Raw genomic sequence first — 21,756 nt, 5'->3', positions numbered from 1 at the left:
GGTTTGAGCAGAGACACGTCTCCTGCAGGGACGTGAGTTTGGGGTTGGAATGTTTTAGTCTGATCAGGTTTTAAAGACTGTAATTTAAGCAATCTGCCTCCTTGCTGACAGTCCCTGAAATACAGCCTCCTTGCTTCCATGAATCCCATGACGGAAGAACTTTATCCCCTTGCAATTTGTGGAATGATGCTGCGCGGGGAACCGAGGAACTGAGCAGCACTTTCTCACGGCAGCTCTGGGTAAGAGTTTCCAGCTGTCCTGCACGTGAGAGCCAGTTTGGTCCCCAAGGGACTGCAGGCAGGGGGACACTGGTAAGGCAGCTGCTTTTCATTACTGGTTGGAGGCTCTTTGCAGCTGGATGGCCCCAAATTACAGCTACCAGACCGTGATCAAATAGTTAATAATGCCTTTTAGCAAAAAAAAAAAAAAAAAAAAATCAAAAAAATCCAAACCCCACCTGAGTCTAGTTTAGGGGTGAGTGGGTGCGGTGCAGCTGTCACACTGCTTGACAGTTTCTGCAGGGAGGGGATGTTTCACTTCAGACTCTTCCCCTCTGGGCTTCTCCAGATGTTTATTTCTGATAATTCCTGCATTGGGCGGAAATAACTCAGCTGAATCCAAAGCCTTGTAGCCTTCAGATGAGGTCATGCATCCACCCTAGCCACGTCTGGAGTATTCTGGGGACTTTAATGTGCCCCAGGTTGTTGCAGCCCCTGACCCCCATCCCAGCAGGGAAAGGGAATGTGTGAGGTGGCTCTCTGATTGTGGTGTCCCCATTGTGTGTAGTTAAAGGCTTTTAATTCCTTGCTTGTCTGCACTGCTGGGATGTTTCTTAGGGAAGATGGATGTGGGGTCAGTTTCTTTTGATTGAGGAACTGGGTTCCTCTCCTGCTGCTGGCTCTGTTGCACCTCCAGTCTTGTCCAAGTTATGAGCCTGGCTGAGATGTTTCACTTCCCAGGGGCAGGAGAACCCTCTGGCTGTGGGGATGGGGGTGAGTGCAGGGTGTGCACCCTCCATCCAGGAGGGATGGCACAAGGGTCTCAGTGCTGGGAGAAGGTCTGGAGCAGGCTGTGAGGAAAGCTGTTCCTGACACCTTGTCAAGCTTGAAGAGGTGTCCACAGCAGCACCAGAGCCACTGGCAACACATCTGAGCCAAAGTCCCAGAGCTAGGGGGGTGCCTGAAAAATTCCGTCGCTGAAAAATCTCATCATTTTGTCCTCTCCCAGGCATTCTTGGGATGTGGGATTCTCCCACACACGCTGCTGGGGGATGGTTTGGGTGACCTGGGGTCAAGTTGGCACCACTGGTGGCTTCCTGTGCTGTGGAGTTTGCCAGGTGGATGACAGGAGAGGTGTTGGGGTGGGACAGTGGGAATAAATGTAAAGAACAGGAAGAACAGAGCTGGGCACTGAGGAGTGTGGATGGGATCCCCATGGAGAGAGTGTGTGGCTGCTGGAATCTGCCCATCATTTTGGAGGGGCTGCAGGGGTCACATCTGCCCATGGAGTTGGAGGTCAGGGCATTTCCCTGTTTCCTGCTGGGGTGGGTGGGCACTGCCTGAGGCACCTCCAGAACCCCCAGGACTGCTGCTTGAGGGGAGCTCTGAACCCCCAAGGGATCCCTAAAGAATGTTTTTGGGAATGCTCAGTGCCTCCTGCAGCCAGGCCTCCTGATGGGCAAGGATTGGGTCCCTCCCAGAATCCCTGTCCAGCTGTGCACACATCTGGACCCAGCGTCTCACAGAGATGGTGGAGCAGTGGCCAAGGTAAAGACTCCCCTGGTGCTCAGCCCTCCTGGAAAGACCACTGCAAGTTTTCATTTTGAAAATGCTTTAATAAGGAAGTGTTGACAACACCGTTTTGCAAAATGTAAAGGTAACTATACAAATTCTTAATACAAAAAGAATAAATTAAAAGCAGATCTTCTTTAATTCTGCAACTTTTTCTACAACATACATATTTTGTCCTTGATTACAGTTGAACAGAATCCAGTAAAATCATTTTCCATGCTCTAAAGTCAATTTCAGGAGAGACCTATTTTTTTTTTCTTGGGTTTTTTTTTTTCCTTTTTTCTTTTTTTTAAACTAGAGAGTCCATTTTACACAACTCGTAATAAAACTATTGACATTAATATATATGTAAAACTTTACATCTAGTTAACTAAGCAGTAACTGGTCATCTGATAGCACCTGAATGGGGATTGGCTATGCCTGAAACTAAAACTAATACAGAGTGAAAACAAATTGGACTGTTTCAACATTTTCAACACTCGACTGCAGATGATGTTGTTGTAAATTAAACCCTCCCGGGGCATGGAGCTCAGCAGAGGGAGCGTGGGACATGGAGACTGAGAACACAGTTGTGGCTTTATGTCAGATGGAGCCTGGAAAAATAAAAAAGTCAAGGAGGGGGTTAAGTTGGTAGTCAAGTGCTTGTATATAATAGCTCTGTCTATACCCCTCCGCGTTATACTTAAATATGTTAATCTCATATGATTAACATTTTATGTACATTTGTGTTTAATTGAATTGAGCTAAACAGTAAAACCTGTTTTACTTAATCTGTCTTTACTACCAGACTGGCTGCTCACGTGTGCCTTGATTGCAAAACAGAAAAGCAGAACACAAAGCAAAACTCGATCCGTTTCTAGAAAGCTTTTTCTCTATTCAAGCCTGTTTGCAATTCAGGCTGACCATTTTTTTTTTTTAAATTTATTTGTTTTCCCTAATGTCAGGGCTGCCACCTTTTAACCTTTGCTGCAAAACTGCAGATCTGGTCTTGGAGGAATTAATGTTTCTTCCTGTAGTGCCCAGAGGCCTCATAGTGCCACTGTTGTTGAATTCTTTTTAATTAAAAGAATGCACACAGAAAAACAAACAAGCAAAAAACCCACAATAAAAAAAAACAAAAAACAAAAACAACCCAAAACCACCTACCAGGGAAATTAAAAAGAAAACAGACAGTTGCTTAGAGCCCCTAAAAATCCATGGGCTAAATTACTTGCTGCTGTTTAATTTTGTCCTTATTTAATCCTCTCACTTTAGCTACCAATTTTGTCAGTAAATGTCACTAATCAGTACTATCTCTTATCCAGCCAAAAATCCAATTAGGAGCTTGAAATAATTCCCACGTTAAAGACCCCAAAGCACAGAGAGATGGTGAAAACAGCATTTTGCACATCCAGATAGAGGGTGCAAGCTCATCACTGCCTCTTCTTCCAGCAATGAGACTTCAATTACTGGCAAGGGGGGTTGTGCTCCAGTGGTAACCTGCAGTGGAGACCCAGCAGCACCAGGCTGGTTTTAAAAACCCCTCCCCAGTATTAAAAAAATGGGATTTTTTTTGGTTTTTTTTCTTTTCTTTTTCAGAGGAAAAATTCATTTATGCTTCATGTGTGAACATGATGTCTCCTTCCAGGCTCTGCCATGGATTTTCCTGGACAATCAACAGCCTTTGCTGCCCATTGCTGTCCTCCTCTCCCAGACCAGGCCACCCCCAGCGTGGCCAGCGATGCGAGGCACAGCGGGCAAGCACGGGGAGCAGAGCAAATGCTTCTCCTACATCCTACAGAAAGGTATTTGCATGAGCTGCTTGCATTCGTTTTTAGAAACCCCATCATCTCCCCAAGCCTAATTACGAAGAACCCATTCTCTTTTAAAGCCTGGAATGCAGTTTTCCAGCAATCTTGATACCCAAAAGGTGTGGCAGCCCCCCCCCAAGTCGTGGTGTTTTAATTTCCAACGTTTCGCCCTACTTTTGTCTGGTAGATGTCATTGTTATTCTTGGAACACACACACAGGCACACACTCGCACTTCTTTTTTTTTTTTCTTTTTTTTTTTCTTTTTTTCTTTCAACTAAAGCTAACTTCAGTTTCTGCTTTTCACAACGTAACCCCCTCCAGCCATTTAATGCCTTTCCCATAGGAAATCATCGTTTGCACGCACAGGCAGGGGAAGGCGGCTGCCTCCCCCCCTCCCAGTGGCAATAAAAACAGCGTAGCACCGCAGTGAAGCCCAGACGTGCCAGCTTCAGCATCCACCGAAGATTGTGCACTTGTTCGTTACAAAAGTGTCTTTTTGAGGCCTTTGAAAGTTCCATGGCTTGACGTGTATAAAGCATTGCTCAAAAGTATGTGTAAACTTGCAGCTCCTTCCGTGACGCTCCCGTACGTGATTCCTTTTGGTATCAGCAGGCAGCTCTCGCTCGTGTCCAACACCTCCTGGAGTTGCTTCTCTTTCTTGTGGTTGCTTCTCATAATGGGGAGCTCTGCCTGGTCTGCTGGCTGCTCGGAGCCTTCCTGACAGACCGGTTCTCCCACACAGCCCTGGGCCGAGCCCTTTGCTACACTGATGCTAAGGAAGGGAAGATGAGTGGAGCGGATGTGTCCGTGCGCCTCAGTTAGACTGCGATGTGCTTTCCCTTTGATTTCATCTCAACGAGTTGTGCAGAAACAGGTTGAAATTTATTGGCTGTATCTCTTCGTAGAAAGGTGGGGGAGTTGTTTTGTTTTTTGGCAATTTTTATCTTCATCAGAGTATTAAATGAAACCAAACCAGCACAACCCCAACCTCTCCGTGTCCTGGTGTGTGACCTGTGCCAGCCACAGAGCCGCAGGATTTGCCTCTGCTTCAGATGATGCCTTGATAAACCTTGCTTGTCCAGTTTGCTGGTAGCTCGTAGACAGTGATGCTGTGATACCAGCCAGCCCTCCAGTGTGCCTGCAGCACACCAGGTTGTTTCACTTGCATTCAGTGGGCTCAAAGCAAAGAAGGAAATGTCCTTTTACAGGAGGTGGTCTTGCTCGTCGCTGAACAAAACCAACCTGCAACACTGGTGTGGAGATCTTTGGCAGTGCAGATCTGAGTGTGAGACTGGCACATCTCTGAGGGGATGGGATTTTACCATTCCATAACATATGCACTTTCAGGGACCATGATATCCATTTCTCAGCCTCTGTCCCATTTTAAACCCCCCCTTCCCCTTAAATTAATGCTCTGTTGGCTTCAGCTTGCAGGTCATGGAAATCTTACTGCTGTTACCTGCCGCAGAACAAGGAGATTTGATGTAACCCTTGAAAGGCTTCAAGGTTTACAAGAAAAGACACTTTTTTTTTAGTTGCTGCCTGGCTATGGAGATGGCTGCTCACACAGGCAGTGGGAGGGACATGCACTGCTCAGCCATGGGATGTGCTGGGTGCCCCAGGACCAGTGTTGTGTAAATGTCACCTTGGGTTGCATCGTGAGGAAAGTGCTTAAGAGTTGAAGCTGGTGCTGGGTGACAGTGCATCTGGGTAAGGCAAATGAGAGGCAGTGAGGTGATCTCAGCATGGCATTGATGTGATTAACTTGAGGTCAGGGGTTCACACTAGAGTTCCAGGCTTGGCTTTTTCCTGTCCATACCACTGGACATCTGCTAATTCTGGATAGAGTGGAGAATCCAGGAAACAGCTATCGTTGTAGCTCCTGCAGGTGAAAGGAACCTTCATTAGGACAACAAGAGCTGCTGGAAAGCTCAACCACGGGCATAAAACATTGTAATTATGGGTGAGGAGGAACACCTGATATTCACAGACCCTGCTGCACTCTGCAGATATCCCCAGAGCTGATGTTTGAGGTGGACTCAGCATGCAAGGCCCTGCTTTGACCCAGGCTGCTCTTGCCCCACAGTTCTGTTCACCCCAGCAACCCCCACCCCCTCAGTGAGAGGAGGCAGGAGAAAGCTGAGCTCCAGCAGCCTCTCCACAGGCAGGATTGCCCCAGTTTTGAGTGATGCAGGAGTGGCTGCAGCAGAAGTGCTGTGCTCCCAGCCATCTGTGGCAGGGTGCTCAGCAAGAGAGCAGAGTGGCTGCTGGAGGGTGAGAGATTGTGGCCCATCCCACCCTCTGTGTCCATCCCACCACAGTGGTACCAGCCCTGCTTCTGCTTTGTCAGGATGTGGCCCCTTCCCCCTGGAGATCAGCAGCAGCTCTGCCATCCCTCAGGGGCTCTGTTTCCCTTTCCTACCCAATAGTAAGGTGAGGGAAAGAGATTGTTCAGTAGGAGGCTCCCAGGAGCAGGTCTGCAGGGCAGCCCTCTCTGCCACAGCCTGTGGAAATGTGGATTGTGGTTGTGCTTTCCTGCCACCCTCCTGCTCTGAGCAGAGGCTCCTGCATCACCTGGAATCCAGGAGTTGTGTGGCTTTCCAGGGAAGAGCCAGGAAGTGACTACTGAGAGGGTGTCAGGTCCCATGTGGAAAGGACCATGTTTTGTCACAGGTGGCCAAGTCCTCATCTCAGGGCACCTCTCTTGACAAGTTACTGCTTCTTTTGCTGCAGGGCTGTTTGCTTACACAGAGCAGACAACGGGACAAGATACCCTTTGGGAATTTTCTTTGCTATTTATCTTAAAGCTCTTATCAAGGTTGGCTCTGGGCTTAGTCTGAGGAGCTCTGGTGCCAGAGGAAAACACTGTGGTCACCATCTTGTTGATATTTTGAAAAGTGATGGCTGTTATCTGCATAATAATATTCAGAATTGACATCTCTCCCTCACTCTTTGATTTTACCAACTCTCAAACTAGAGACTGTTTTGAGGCCCAAAGTAGGAGATGCATTTTCTGTCTGTTTGCTGTGGGGTTCTTGCTCCTTCCTCAGTCCCTTTCCACCTCACAGCACTGATCTCACATCTGATGCAGTTCAGCAGTTCTGGATTCCTCTATCCTCTTTTTCACCTGGTTTCCCTAAGACCAGTGTCTGGGAGAAACCTGAGCAAGGGCATCACTGTCTGCATGTTAAAGAGCTTTTTGTTTTCCAGCTCTGTGCTGGAGTACAGAGGTTTATGGGTTATCTCTAGAAAGCTGGGCTTGAAATACTTGACAGATGCCAGCTGTGAATGGTTGTAGATTCAAATAAGTGTCAGATGTGACAGCAGTTTAATTAAAATAGAAATACTCTGAGGGTTTCTTTTGTTCCCACCACCCCTCCCCCTCTGTCTTCCCACAGGAACAGGGCCAGGATTGCTCCTCACTCCATGAAACCTCAGTGCTGCTGCTCCCAGCCTCTGCTTCACAGCTCTGCCCCGCGGTAGGGCAGGAGAAAGGGGTGCTCAGTGCCAGGGCTGAAGCACTGCTGGAAGCACAGTCCAGGTCTCCCAAATTCCCCATTTTTCAGGTTCACCTCCCTGCCATGCTGCTCCCAGACTCCCCCCACAGCACTTTGGTTGTGCTGCTTTGAAATGTCCCCAGCCACAAATTTGTCACCACCACCTGCTCTCTGTGCCTGTTCAACCTCTGACTAAACGCAGAGCAGGCCGGCCCCCAGGTCCCCTTTCACAGGGGAAAGCCCCACAGCCACAAACTTGCTGAAAAGGCACAGAGAGGGCTTCAAGATGCTTTCAAGTTGTTCTTCCAAAAGCTGAAGGTTGCCAAAGAGGCAGGGAATGAAAAGGGGGGCTGCTCCTCTGGGACAGCGGGGTGCCGGTTATTCGCGCTGTGGTCACCGAGTGTAAGGCAGAAGGAAGAAAGAACAAAAGGTTCCCTTACTATACCTCTATTCATCAGTACTTTGGTGGGTTGGAGACTGAGACTCATCCATAGTGGGTGAGTTGTCTGTTGCTTCTCTGAACAAAGGAGAGCAAAAAAAGGAGGGAAGAGGAGAGAGGAAATGTTAAAGAAAAGAAGTGACACAGACATTGTTACGAGCTTATTAATCCAGTGGGGAAACAAGTTGATGAATCACCTTTGGAAAAAGTTAGTGACACAAAAACATGTTGGGGAGAACTGGCAACCTCCTGTGTTGTGCTGGGAGGCCACAGCCTGCTACTGAAGAGAGGGTGTGTGCTGTGCATCTAATGGCAAACTTTATCTGCTCCTATTGTGTTTTGCTCAGGCACCAAACAAGTTCTGATTTGTCTCCAATTCTTTTTGCACTGGTTGTTGGTGCAGGACTTACATCTTGAGAACTCCACTTGCACCAGCTGAAAATTTGGCTTGGTGGATTTTTGCTATTAAAGAGAGGGAGCAGGAGTTTTCTTGAATGGAAAAATGAGAAAAGTTGGGATTTTTCCAAACAGATTTCTCAGCTGGCTGCTTCAGGTTTACTTCTGCTCATCATGGAGATATTTAGAGGAATTAGGATTGGGATTGATACTGAGACCAAGGCTTGTGTCTAGACTCAGACTCTTAATAGTGGAAATTTCAGTGCACAGTAAAGATAGCTGCCATTTGCCTCTCTTGTGATCCCTTGACTTTTTGTGAAATGGGACCAGGAGAATTTAACTGTTCTAAAGCTGGAAGTTCATGCAAAGAACATGTGAGGCTGGATGTCAAATGTGTGAATTTAAAATCCCAAGTTGGCCTAAGGGGCTTGTGGTTATGTTTTTACTCATCTCCTTTTTAAAGCTCAGTCAGGAATGGTGCTGAGTAAATCCAGAGGTCAAACTTGGTCATAGGTGACCAGAAGGAATTAAAGAGCATGGGATTTTCCAGTGGCCACACAGTGAAATATTTCTGAAGTTACTGGTCCCAATTCACAACTCAGGGGATCATATCTGTTTTCCTATTCTATGGTATTGTGAGGGCTGTAGTTTGAAACTTCCCAGTTGATCTCCCAAACTCAGTTTAGAAGAAAAAAATCCAGGACATGCTGAGTTAAGATGGGGGTCTGAAAATTATCTCTATTTCATGCAATAGGACAGAATGACATGAGATTTCTAGAGAATACCCAGGGTAGCTTGCAAAAGGCTTTTTGTTTACTCCTTGAACTCCCTGCCTCACAAAGAGGTGCCAAAGAACCCAGTTACTATATCCACATGAGTAATGGCTACCTGCATGTAATGACTCATGCTTTGGTAGCTACAGAATTATTGGTAGCTGAAAAAAGATGCACTTAATAGTCATTAAAACACACTGCTAGGGAAAACCTAACAGAAGAATGTGGCTGCTACACACACAAATATGGTAGACACCTAACCTCACCTCTACAGCAAAGGTCTCCTTGGTCTGGCCATCCAGCATGATGGTTTATAAAAAAACATGTGAGCTATTTCAACATATGGGAAGTAGGAGGAAGGGGACTCTCTGAGCTGGAAGAACCTGCAAGGCTGCTTTCACTGTGGATCCAGCACTCCCTGGAGCAGAGCTGCTGGGCACAGATGGCACTGCTGCATCTTGGTTAGCCTCAACTAGAGCTCCACTGCTACAGGAGCACTAGTAGGAGGCTGGGGACGTTCTGCGTGGGTGTAGGCTATGAAGAACCTGCAAAATGTTCCCCACACCTGTGTTCTCCCTTTGCTGGTGTGTGGGGAGGTTTTTCTCACCAGCACTGAGCAAGGTGAATTTTCTAACCCAGTCCCCCAGGCACTCACCCAGTCTGCCACGTGAGAATGTGGTGGGGACTGCCCGGCGGAGTGGCTGCCAGTTCGCTTGACGGTGTTGAACTCCTCTGGTTGTGAGGTAAGGCAGCTGAAAAACAACCACAGGGTGGAGAAAAACAAACGGTGAGGTGAGGGCACAAGGGTCAGGGTGGTTCAGAAGTATCAGCTGGTCAGACCAGCAGCAGCATGTCCTGTTGGGACTCAGAGCTCATCCTGTTCCTGGATGGCCATGCCCGTATGTGATGGGTGCAGCCAGGCTGGTGCTGACACTGCTGGGTGTCACGGGCTGGGTCTGTCCTCAGCTCTGCAGGAATGTTGTGTTTCAGCTGAATCCAACAACCTGGACTCTGCTGAGCCCTGCCTGGCTAACACCAACAACTCTTCCACTGTGGAAGAGAGTTGATTTTGCTGCTGCCTGGCCTCACTTGCACATCTCCACAGGACCTGAACTGGAGGAGCCCAGCCTGTCAGGCTCAGCCTCCTGCTTCTAGGGGGGGTGGGAAATGCTTTGTCTCCCCTAGAGCCAAAGCTGGCACTGGCAAGAGGCTGGACAAGTCCATTGCTTCATGTGCAAAGGAGGAAGACAGCTCTGAAGATTTCAAAAGCTACAGCTGCCTTTCACTGAGAATCTGTATTGAACTGAAGTTGGGCTTTGCTGACTACTCTGGGACCAGAGGAAAGCTGATCTTACTGCAGTGAGGACTGGAGCAAGGTGAACTAAAAATGTACCATTGGCAGTGGTTCCTGGGGGAGTTTCCCTGGTGAAGGTCTAGCAAAGAAATCCACCTTATTAATCTTTCCTCCTCCACAGGTCCATACAGAGCTGACCCTCCAACTTTAATATTTGCCTAAAAGTATAATCCCCTTTGAAGGCCAGTGTGAAGTCCACCAGACCTATTGGCCAGGGCTAATCAGCTAAAATGATGGATATTTTTACCTGGCATTTCCTTCTGTGTTGTCAAATTCTTTAGCTGATGCCAAATGACACTTGATGGGAAAGATAAATTTTAGTCTGTTCCTTGGAGCCCGCAGCCCCTGAGGTCAGTATCCTCCCACAGCTCTAACTGGGAGCTGACTCTGAACACAAAACCAACCTACACTGCCAATTGGCCACAACAAGCTGCAGTTACTGAACACACTCTGCTGCCCAGGTATCACACTTAGATTTAAAAACCCCAGATGAGGCAGGAAGAGACTGACTGACAGCAGTTTTTATGTGTTCTGTCTTCAACCCCACCAGTTTTCTTTCTAGATGACCCAACTGAACTGGTATGGATTCCAAAGCTAACCAAGGCAAAGCTTTTGTTGTGTTGCTGGGTGGAACAGAAATGCCAGTTGTTCATAGGGAGACACAGGATGGTTCCAGCAGTTACTTGATTATGTGTCCACATCTGGGTCTCCTGCCAGCACTGGCATCAGACACACTTCTCAGGCAGCTGTTAATGACCCACAAGGAGCCTGGTGTTAATTTGCCTCTCTGGCACCATGCTGGAGTCAGCAGAGAGCACAGAACCCCAGTGGAGTCACCATGGTGGTCACCGTGGCCCAGCTGTGATGCTGGAGTGTCAGAAGGCCAATGGCCAGCATGGGTGCTCAGTGAAGCTCTGAGAACCTGTGGCAAGTGAGGCTGCAGCAGTGGTGTCTCCCATGCCAAGCCTGAGGCATGTGGACAAGTAGGGATGGACATGGTGCAAACTCTTGATTATCAGCAATCCTGTCCATGTGGGGCTTGATTCAGGGTTTTACCAAGTCCTTGATCTATCCAAACTGGCTTGTCCAGCAGTGACTGATGGCCAGTAAATATTTAACCTTGGGCTGTTTCATATCACACTGTGGCCTCTTCAGCTTAATGAATTTCACTGTTTTCTTACCATTTAATATTAACAGCACAGAGGAGTGCAAAGCTCTGTGCATGGCAATGAGGTATAATACTGCAAAACTGATGCACTCTGAATCTGGGGCTATTATCAGCACATAGGTCTGCTGGAGCAGCATGGGAAAACCAAACCCTAGCAATCCACAAATATGTGATCACTCAAACCTTTTCACAGAGCACAGAGGGGCTGGGATGCTCCTCACTTAACCTTTCTCATGCTTTTGGTGCTTCACACACATTCTCATAGCCTGTGCTGACCTCTGTTTACTTCATCACTCTCCTCACTATGATTACAAATGACCCTTCCTGCAATTTCTCTACTTCCCACCTCCAGTGCCATAACCAAAAAAACCCACTGCACCCTGAGGATAGAACTAGCCACAGGGCTTTGGTTGTTAGAGCCCATCAATGCCAAGTGATGATTTCTACAGAAAGACATTCTCCCCTGATGAGTGTCTCAGACAAGGCTTGGTGAGCTGAAGGTCAGATAACCTGCTGCAGTCTGGCACTGACCTCCAGCCAGGGTGTAACTCCTGGCACGAAATTGGGCTGTGTGAAACCCCCATTCCTCCCACCCCTTTGCCCGAGCCCAGCTCTCACCTGATGTTGCTTTACACATCTGAGGCATTCTCGTGACCCGGCTGTGTGCCACAAAGGTGCTTTGTGAGGATGTGCTGTACTGGGAGCTGCTGTCTGAGGAGGTGGAGCTGGTGTGCGAGAGGCGGCTGTGCTCCTTGTGAGAGGCCGTGGACCGCTGGTACCAGAGCCGCAGCTCGTCTGACACAGCAGTCCTACCAGAGCCTTTCTCGTGGCCTTCCCTGCCCAGAGATGGAGTCCTTATGATTTGGGAGCGGGAGGGGGTGAGCCTGACGGAGTCCACTTCATCCCCGTGCCAGTTCTCCTTAAACATCCCCCCCGCCGTGTAGGAGTTGGAGGTTTTGAATTGTGCTTTCACGCTGTAGTGTCCCTCCTGGTCGTTCTCCAAGCTCCTCACCACCACGGGTGTGGAGCTGCCCTCAATGTACAGGGGATACTCTTTGATCCTGTACTGGGAGGAGGGCTGGCTCTGGCTGTGCAGGTAGACACGGTGGTGCCCTGTCCCGTTCCTAGCAGCCAGGTTGGGCATGCTCCCTGAATTGGAAGAGACCAGGTTGCCTGCAGATTTGTGCCTCTGCCTCTGCCGCTCTCTGGCTTTCGACGGGGAATCCTCTGCCAGGGTGGAATAGTTGGGGTTCATCTGAGCAGGGTAGTAGTGCTCAGAGCTGGAATGGCTGGTGCAGGAAGAGCAGTCGTCCATGGGGTCAGAGCCATTACTGCTACGAGTCCTTGGGGTGTAGAAATCAGGGCTCCCTGTCTCGTTTTCTGAGCCAAGGAGTTTGCCTTGTGACTCCAAACTGGAGCTCCGGTGTCTAAAGTGCTGAGCTAAGCTGTGCAGTCTGGTTGGGCTGATGTCTACTGACCTGTAGATACCAGGGAAAAAAAATCCAAGCTGGTAAGTCAAGAGGACAAAGAACTCCCCATCCTCTGCTGCACACAAGGCCAGCTCCATAGGCAAGGGAATCTGAGGGAACTGAAAACTTGGGACCACTCCAGCACTGCCTGGGGCTGCTGCCTGCAAAGCAACCTGCTTCCCCATTGCAGGGCTGGGGTGATTAAGGGCTTCCCCATTCCAGAGTTGGAGTCATTAAGGGCTTCCCCATTGCAGAGTTGGGGTGATTAGCTCCTACTCCTGTTCCTCTCTTGTCCCTTTGGTGGTAGCATTCAGTCTGCAGCACCAAGTGGGATGTAAACCTTGCCCAGCTGGATCCCTCTGTGGCTTTTCACCCTGGGAAAGACCCACTCTGAAGAGCAAAACCTGGGGACCTCAAGCCCTGATTCTGCTGGTGTGGTCCTATGGCAAACCTGTATGAATCAGCACCATCCTTGTGCTACCAGGTTCACTTCACTCCAGCTCTGCAAATCCTGAGAACTTAGCCTCAAAGGTGATGAGATTCCCTTCCAAGTGGCCCATGAATGCCCTGCACAGGTATAATCCACCTGGTGTGAGACAGACTGCTCACAGTCAGTCCACATTGCAGTGATCTCTCCACTGGCCATTGTCAGTCATCCACAGTCAGCTCTGTGAAGCAGTTAGGTTTTACTAGGGCCCAGCAATGGGCAGCACATGTAGGACTATCAGCAGGAGACAGCCCTGCCTGCAGGCAACCACTCTCCATTGCCAGTTTATAAGGCTCAATTCCCAGACAACGTCTGGGTGGTCTCTATTCACCTCAGCTGTTCAGAGAACTTCAGCCAGCCATACAGGAGGCAGGAACACCCCACAACAAGTCACACACCCACATGATGGATGGCCAAGGCCACGGCACACTGCTCATGAATGAGCCACAGACTGAGCTATGGGTGTTTCAAACACCCAGATGGCCCCTACCCAGTCAAGGCCACTTCTCTCTCTGTGCCAGGAACATTTCTCATGCAGCTTGGCTCCAGTGTTAACAAAAACTGCACTCTTGAAAGGTACTCGCAGCCAGAAACTTGTAATAAACTTAACCCTGGAGCCTTAATGCTTTGTATTGGCTCTGCCTGGGTCTGATGTGCTGGCATGACTCTTGATTTATGTCAAGCTCAATAATGTTAGAACTACCCCTTAGGGCAGGATACCTATTGACACACAGCCTTGGCTTGGCTCTGCTTCCAAATGTCCATGGGGTTTGCCACAAGAGCAAAACAGCAACGAAGCCAAACAGCTGCAGAAATTTTGCTGCAAACTGGAGTCACGTTGGGCCACGCACATCAAATCACCTCCCTGCCACACTTCAGCTCTTTCCTCTGTCAGCCCTGGGCTTATTACACTGCCACCTGGGTCCTTGGACAGACAGCTTTATACTCCCTCTTCACATAAGATCACACATGCAAACATTTTATCTATGACAGAGAATTAACACTACCCAACTTTTTATATCAGACAGGAAACAGCATGTTATCTCCAGCTGGATCCGTGAGGGAATTTATTGCAGAACTTAGAAGTAGCACCACACACCTTTTAAAAGTGGTGTGGAGTTTGCACTGTCTATTAACAGCCCCCAAGATGGAAGGTTCCAGTGGAAGAAAAGTTTTACTTTGAGGGGTAGATGAGTGGCAGGATCACACTTATCTGAAGGAATTTCAGGATTTCAGTTCGAGAGACATTCCCAAGTAGCAACAGTACTTGAGCCTCTGATCTGAATAGGGCTGATCTGTGTCCTTTCCTGAACTGGGAATTAATTTATATCCTGGGGGAAGAATAAAGCTGACAGTATCTGTTCCAGCAAGGGGAGACCCTTGTGGAGCTGGGAGGACTTACCGTGTGGAGTGGACGTAGTGTGGACTGCGTACCCGTAGGTCCGGTGTGGAGGGCATGCTGGATTGGGAATTCCAGTGGGGAAGGCTCCGGATGGGGCTGTTCTGCAGTGAGCTGCTCCCTCCTGCCTCAGCACAGCTCCCAGTGCTGGGGAACCTCTTGTGGCTGCTGCAGAACAAACACCCTGTTTCAGTTCCTGGGCAGGAATTTTGGGGAAGGGGCTCCCAAGCCTCTTTCCAGATCTCAGGCATGTGCCTGTGAACTCATGAGAGTGAGAGGGAGTTGGGTCATCTGCTGCTCTGAGATGGGTCCCAGAGCTCGTGCTTCTGCAGTAGCTGGAGGTCAAGGCCAAGCCTTATCAAAGCCCTTGGATGATCCATCATCCTTTCTTTCTAAATGTGCTTTCACAGGGTCACAGAATCAGCCAGGTTGGAAAGGACCTCTGAGATCATCAAGTCCAACCCTTAATCCACTACCACTGTGGTTACCAGACCATGGCACTGAGTGCCACATTCAGTCTCTTCTTAAAAACCTCCAGGGATGGAGAATCTACCACCTCCCTGGGCAGCCCATTCCAATGCCTGATCACCCTCTCTCTGCAAAGAATTTTTTCCTAATATCTAACCTAAACTTCCCCTGACAGAGCTTAAGTCCATGCCCTCTTGTCTTACTGGTAGCTACATGGGAGAAGAGACCAACCCCCACCTGGCTACAACCTCCTTTCAAGAAGTTGGAGAGAGTGATGAGTCTCCCCTGAGCCTCCCTTAAAATACAAGCAGCAGTCATGTGGCTGCAGCCTGTTTTTATGACATGCTTACTGGCCAAAACACTTAGAAGTCTCTTTTTGGTAGGAAACAGCTCTGCAAATTCTGAAAGGGCTGACACCTGTACTTCCTGAAAGCAGAGGATATCTCTGTGAGGGTTCTTCAAGGTTGTTGGCTCACCTGGAATGACTGTGTGAGGAACGTTTCTTGACTTTCTCATAGGGTTCATCCAAGGATGACTCACTCCACATCTTGGGTTTGATGGGGGATTTGTCGTAGTCGTTGCGGTGGTAATGCATCTGGCGGAGGCCTTCCAGGGACTGTGGAGGAGGTGGCCTGTTGTGCAAGGGTGGCCGGGGAGGGAGTCCCTTGTGTGGGGACTGGAGAGGGGATATTGTGCTGGTGACCTGAGAATCCTCTGTAAAGAGAAGAAGGGAGAGAGGGGATGGCTGTGTGACATCTGCAATGGCAGCACAACCCTGGATGACACCACCACACCTCCTGGAGCCTCCTTCCTTAGCCCACTTCCCCTGGTTGTGTTCAGAAGCAACTTTAAGACCCAGCTTTCACCAGTGCACTGGCTGACAATCCCACTGGGGAACTGGAGGGAATGTCCAGCAAGAGAGTGTAATGCATTAAACCAGTTGAAACCTTAAGAGAAAATAAGGGGGCATTCTGGGACTGTCTTTTGAAAGAATTCAGACCAGTAATCACAGCAATACTCACTGCTCCAGACATGATGTCTGACTACAAGGTGGAGTCAGGGGAAACCAAGCAGGTTTGGTACTGGGAAGTTTGGCTCGATTATTACACAACAGTTCCTCCACTTTGAGTGTCAGCCAGGAGATCACACATCCCTCCCCATTTCCCTCCTGCCCTCTAGAACATACAGCAGCCAACATACCATCCTCGAGAACAAGGGCATCTGAGAGAGAGCTGTCTTCACTGGCAATGTTTCCTTCTGAGGGGAAGAAAATAAAAATGGTCAGATGGTCCTGAAAATGGCAGTGACTGGGTGCTGAACTGCACAGTGATCTTCTTCCACTGAGCCTTTAGCAGGCACCCAGTCTTCCTCCTCCATTAGCCCAGAGGCAGGAAGATTCCTATGAACAACTGACTCAGCCCACTCAGTCTGGGAGGGCAGAGCTGCAGGCCAGGTCTCTCCGGAGCAGGCTGCCTTTCAAGGAGCTGCTAACTCTTTTCCATTAATGGGGATTAAGACTGAGTCACATCTGAGAGCTGAAATCCCCAGAGGGTGCAAAATGGCACAGTGCCATTAGTGAGATTTCTGTCTCCAAAGGACTTTGAAATTGATCTCTCCCTTCTTAAAACCATCATCCTGTTGCTACCACACTAGGTACCACTTCTGAGTAATTCAGGGAAACACTTTCTGAGCATCCTGTGCAGCAGCAGCAGTTCTCACATGCTTGGTGTGCACACATTTGAGCTGCCTCCCCCACCCATCGCCTCCCAGCTGCTGTTATCCCTGACTGTGGTGCAACTTGGTACCCAGGTCACAAATACAGCAGCTCTAATCTCAGTTCCTGCTACAAAAGCACAGAGAAAAGCTTTGCAAGTCAAAGGGAAAGGGCAAGATCAGCAAGGGATAAAGAACCACAGTAGAAAGTTAATGGATTTCATGAAAAACCAATCAACAACCCAGTAAACCATAAAGTGCTCTGAGAATTACATAAAAAAAAAAAGAAAGTATTTGAACACAGCAATGACACTGCTACCACTTTGATTTTACAGATGCTTTTCAGCTAGAGAGCTCACCCCACTGCTAAAATTAATTACATTTGTACAGCAGCACTCTGGAGAAGACATTAACAGAGTGATTTTATAGGTGAACAAAGGAGTCACAGTCTGCTTTCCTGACATGCTTATAACCTACAGTGTGCCACTGGTTCTTGTGCTGTGAACCAGCACATCCCTAAGGCACAGCACACAGCCCAGACACCCCTTTGACTGCACACTGGTGCACGAGAGGACAGCCCAGCTGCCAGCACCCGTGGAGTCCTCCAGACAGGAGAGGGAAGAGGGAAGAGGAAGGAGGAGGAGAAATCTGTGCCTCAAGCCATGAGTTCAAGGCAAGAATCTTGCTCCTTTTCCTCTACAGCCCCATCAGCAATGCTGAGCCTCACTTACCATCTATGATCAGTGATGCTCTCTGGGTTGGCTTCTTGCCAGATTTGATGCGGTACTCGTTGATGGCGTTCTCGATCTCCTGCAGTTTTTTCAGTGCATTCAGGTATGATGTTTTCCTCTGTTTCTTCAGCTTTTTGCTGACATTTGGGTCGCTCGCCAGGCGCCGGGCAGCCTCTGTGATCTGGGACTGAATGGCAAACTCCCTTTCCAGGCGCTCCAGCTCTGCCTCCTGGGGAAAGGCAAGTGGCTACCATCAAACTCTGCCAGGTCAGCTCTGGGGAGAATCCCCGTGAACCTGGCCAGTGGCCTCCAACCAAGGGTCTCTCCATCAGCAAAGCATCCATGATTATGCTGCTCCCTCCATTATGAGGCCTCCCTGAGCATACCCATCTCACCTTCATCTGCCCATACAAGTGCCTGGGAGCACATCTGGCAAAAGAGATGACCCATAAAAGAAGACATGTGTACTCCAGCCCTATCCCTGCTGTGCTGTTTGGCTTTTCGTGCAGTTCAATATGGTTGTGTTCAACAGTGCCCTACTGCTGACAAAGTCATCCTGTGACACTCATCTTATGGGCAGCACCTGTTTCCCACCTGCTCCAGCTCCCTGTTCCCTATCTCCATATTTCCACCCCACTTGAGATCAGCGCTGTTCTACAGCTTTAACCTTCTTGACAATTTTGCTTGGCACTCACCAATTGCTTTCGAGATAAAATAGCCAAAGATGGGCTACTTCCTCCTTGGAGTATGGCTGTCAAAATCCAGAGGAGAGTATGAGCTGAAATAATTATGGGCTGCTGACTGCACCAGAAAATTGTCTCTTGGAGTTACAAGACAGGAGAGTGATTTCAGAGTGAGCAGTGCCTAAGAGAAAGCTTTCTGTATGCCAACAAGGAGTGGTGTCTCTAACATCAGACACTGCAGGGGCTCAGCTGAGTTTTTAAATACAACCAGGAGTATTTAAACTGGAAGCTACCTAGTGATTTGTAGTTATCCTCCACAGTTAAGGGATTTAAGCCAATTTATGCCAATGCAAAAGCTGATCCAGAGCCCTCCAGTGTGTTCTGGGACCCCAAACACTTGCTGATCTGCAACAGACCTGGCTACCTTCCCCAGCTGGATGGAGAGTTTGGTGTTACTCTGCTAGAAAGGGGAACGAGGCACCTTGCAACTTAGGGAAAAAATTACAAGCTTGGTTACTTTTAGTGAATGTTGGGAGTTCAGATTGCAAGCAGTGACAGACATATATTCATGGAGATCCCCATTGTCAAACCAGGACACCCATTGTGCAAATTTAAATCCCTTCTCTTTTTTTAGCAGCAGCATATGCTGCAAGAGCTGATGCTGTGGGAATTAATCAGACTGGAGTCATTCTCTGAAGTTTTTATTCTAGGCTTTTGGCTTTGAAAAAAATCCTTTTGCTGTCAGTGGTGAGTCAGCATTGCTGTAAAACTGTAATTGCCATTTCCCCCACTTTACGGGAGACTGAACCCACCCCCCATCCTTTTCAGATTTTTTTGCTTTGAAGACTTTGAAAGCTCTATCAGTGCCAAACTTACTAAAAGTGAATTTCACATCACAGGGTTTTAAGTCCTGGAACTTGGTTTATGGCTTTCTGGTAAAATCCTTCCCAGAGTCAGGAATTATGGACCAGGCAGAGGTGATTACAAAAAAAAAAAAAAAAAAAAAAAAAAATAATTAAAAAAAAAAAAAAAAAATAGGACCTTTCCCTGCAGGTCTTGCTCTGACAAAGCTCTTACTAAAGGTACAGAGAGTTTGATGGAAGCTGTCATTCAGACCTTCACAGATTCAGTCCTATGTCATTCAGTATATCTTAGAAAAAACATTTAATTTTCCTTCTGGCCATAACTGCCTATTTTCTTCCAGTGAGGCCAATATAAATAAAGCCTCAGAAAATGAAGGCTATCATATGCCTTCAGATGGAAAAGCCTTGCTTCAGGTCCTTGTCACAGTTGGTAATATCAGTCCTGGATTTATGTGACTGAGGGGGTATTTCACCTTTTGTTTTAAATTAAGTTTCTAGTGTTAGCACTTGCTGAAAAGTGCATGAAAATCACAGTTGGCCTCTCTAAATGTTCTCTCAAACTGGCAGCCAAATAAACACAGCTCAACATCAGTCTCTGAGAACAGAAATTGATGGTTTTCAGCACGGTCTTAAAGTTTGACAGATGAAAAGGGAGGTAGAGAAAAGCTGAGTCAGCATGTTTGGATTGCTGATGCCAAAAGGCAGAGTGCCTGCAATGGGGAGGAGCTGCTTTACCTTCATGCTCTTTCCACATAACCCTGCTGCTGGAATAAGGAGATTCCTCATCTGCTGGCCCCAAAAAGCTGCCTTGTAGCAGTAAGATCTGGGGAAGCTGGAGATCAGGTTATAACTGAGCAGCCAACAGACTGAAGGGGTTTTAGGAGTAACTCAGCTAAGCCGTGCTTCCCTTTGAAAAGCTTAATTAAATGTGCTAGTTCATGAATATTTGACTTCATTGGAATTCCTCTCCCAGGCTCCATTGAGAACAAAACTAAAGAGCTCCAGCTGTTTATTTTTTCAGGCGAAGCAAAATGCCAACAAAATGACAAACAGTTAATTCCCTGGCTGAATGGAGCCTTAAACCACACAGTCACACCAGCTTCAGTCTCTCCTCTTAGAAAAATAAAAAGGAAACTCAAGACTGGAATATACACAAGTGTCTTGAGACAAATGTGTCTCTGCAGACAATGGCTGTTCTGTGAATCCGGTCCCGCCTTACAGCTGCTGCAGGCCCTGTTTTCACAGCCACGGTTCAGGGCACTGACCCAGCAGATTGTGGGAGCAAGGGAAGAGAACAAACACTCCCTGGCACACTTAAAAAAACATAATTCCAGCTCCCCAGAGGTAGGGACGAAGGCTCTTTTGTTGAAGGACTGGGGAGAGAAATGCTTTCATCTGGCTGTTGTGGGGCTAAGATGGATCACTGTGATGCTTTTCTCCCCGTTATGGGAGATCTGAATTCAGGTTGCTACTGAAGTGGAAGGCAAGAGGCTGCTTGCACTGGACACAGCAGTGGGCTCAGGTGGCTCAAGGGGCTTCTGATGTTCTTCCTCCTCACATAAATCACTCTACTTGGTCACCAGAGCACTTGGACTGTCATGGTCCAGTTGATCACATAGGCTATTTCTGTTACTTCCAGCAAAGCCAGGGCTAAACTTTGAGAACTTAACCTTTACTCCCAGTCTGAACTGAGCACCAGCTCTCTCACTGCCTTCCTGCTCTGATAGATACTAAAAAAAAAAAAAAAAAAAAAAAAAAAAGAAGAAAAAGAGACCAACTGCAGTCATTTAAAGGCTGTAAGACTGATGGTTCCTATGCAATTCACACTGGACATCTTAGAGACCTGAAGTAGGTACAAGAGGTTAGAAGGGAATGGCATAGCCTCACCTCTCCCTTAGGCAGGATTTTCTGCTCATCCAGTTTAAAGGCAGTTCCTATTCTTCTCCTTACAATAGGTGGCTCCTCCCCAGGATCTAGGGGGTATTCTCGGGGCAGTTTTCCTGTGAGCTCCTGTAAATAGAGAATGCTGTTAGTGATCTGGGAAATCCTGCAGCAGAGCAAAGCACAACACCACTCTTGAACTGTGACTGTAAAATGACATGCATTTGTTACCACCATATCCAGTTCAGCCAGGTGATAAACACCCAGGAGAGCACCCAGCCCTGCAAACTCATCCCAGGACTTCACGTTGAGAGTGGGGAACTTTAACCCGTGCATGAATGCAGATTTTTGTGGCCTGCCAGGGTAGGTCTGTAGGTGGTGCCCATCCCCAGGTGGGGCCTGAGGCTGAATGGACACACAAAGCTTCAATCTGCTGAGCTGCTTCAGAGAAGGGGGTGAGCAGATCCCAGAGCCTTCCCACAGGATGCAGGTCTGCTGAGTCAGAAAGCCCCACTGGCAACAGCAGGTCATGACCTGCACAGAAAAACATTCCCACCTGATTCATGATGTGTCTGACAGGAATGCAGTGAAAATGGTCACTAAAAGCAGTGCCTGGTACCTCATTACCTGTCTGATAACACTTCATGTATCAGAGCCCCTTCCAAACCCCAGTGAAATCATGGGCAGCAATACTAGATGATGCTCAGTCAGACTGATGGGGTCATTTGCAAAGGTTTGCTCAAAATCTGAAGTAAACCCCACAGAACTGAGGAATATCTGGAACACAGGAAGCAGTGAGTGCCAGTATTGATGTCAATGCTGTGGGTGTTTTTTCCCCCTGGACTACACAATAC

At 48.1% G+C, this 21,756-nt stretch overlaps 1 protein-coding gene across 11 annotated transcripts in view; it reads right to left on the bottom strand.

Moving 5' to 3' along the window:
• Positions 1-3,615: 3,615 nt before the first annotated feature.
• The window catches only part of FRMD4A (FERM domain containing 4A), a 367,278-nt gene continuing 349,137 nt past the window's right edge, over positions 3,616-21,756 (bottom strand). For 6 of the 11 annotated variants that reach the window (XM_071734081.1, XM_071734083.1, XM_071734086.1 and 3 more), the window contains 8 exons: positions 20,909-21,031; positions 17,476-17,704; positions 16,232-16,288; positions 15,508-15,745; positions 14,567-14,731; positions 11,827-12,686; positions 9,342-9,438; positions 4,503-5,463 (listed from right to left, as the gene is read on the bottom strand). In XM_071734081.1, coding sequence (XP_071590182.1) covers positions 5,361-5,463; positions 9,342-9,438; positions 11,827-12,686; positions 14,567-14,731; positions 15,508-15,745; positions 16,232-16,288; positions 17,476-17,704; positions 20,909-21,031 — 1,872 coding nt within the window. In that variant the 3' untranslated portion in view covers positions 4,503-5,360. Of the gene's footprint in view, positions 5,464-7,523; positions 7,596-9,341; positions 9,439-11,826; positions 12,687-14,566; positions 14,732-15,507; positions 15,746-16,231; positions 16,289-17,475; positions 17,705-20,908; positions 21,032-21,756 lie in introns of all 11 variants that reach the window. The other 5 variants (XM_071734084.1, XM_071734085.1, XM_071734080.1 and 2 more) reach the window with 3 other exon arrangements.

The sequence above is a fragment of the Heliangelus exortis genome, chromosome 1 (genome assembly GCF_036169615.1).
Source record: "Heliangelus exortis chromosome 1, bHelExo1.hap1, whole genome shotgun sequence".
Taxonomy (NCBI): Eukaryota; Metazoa; Chordata; class Aves; order Apodiformes; family Trochilidae; genus Heliangelus; species Heliangelus exortis.
Note: the sequence above shows the minus strand (reverse complement) of the source record. Positions and strands in the feature narration are given on the sequence as shown.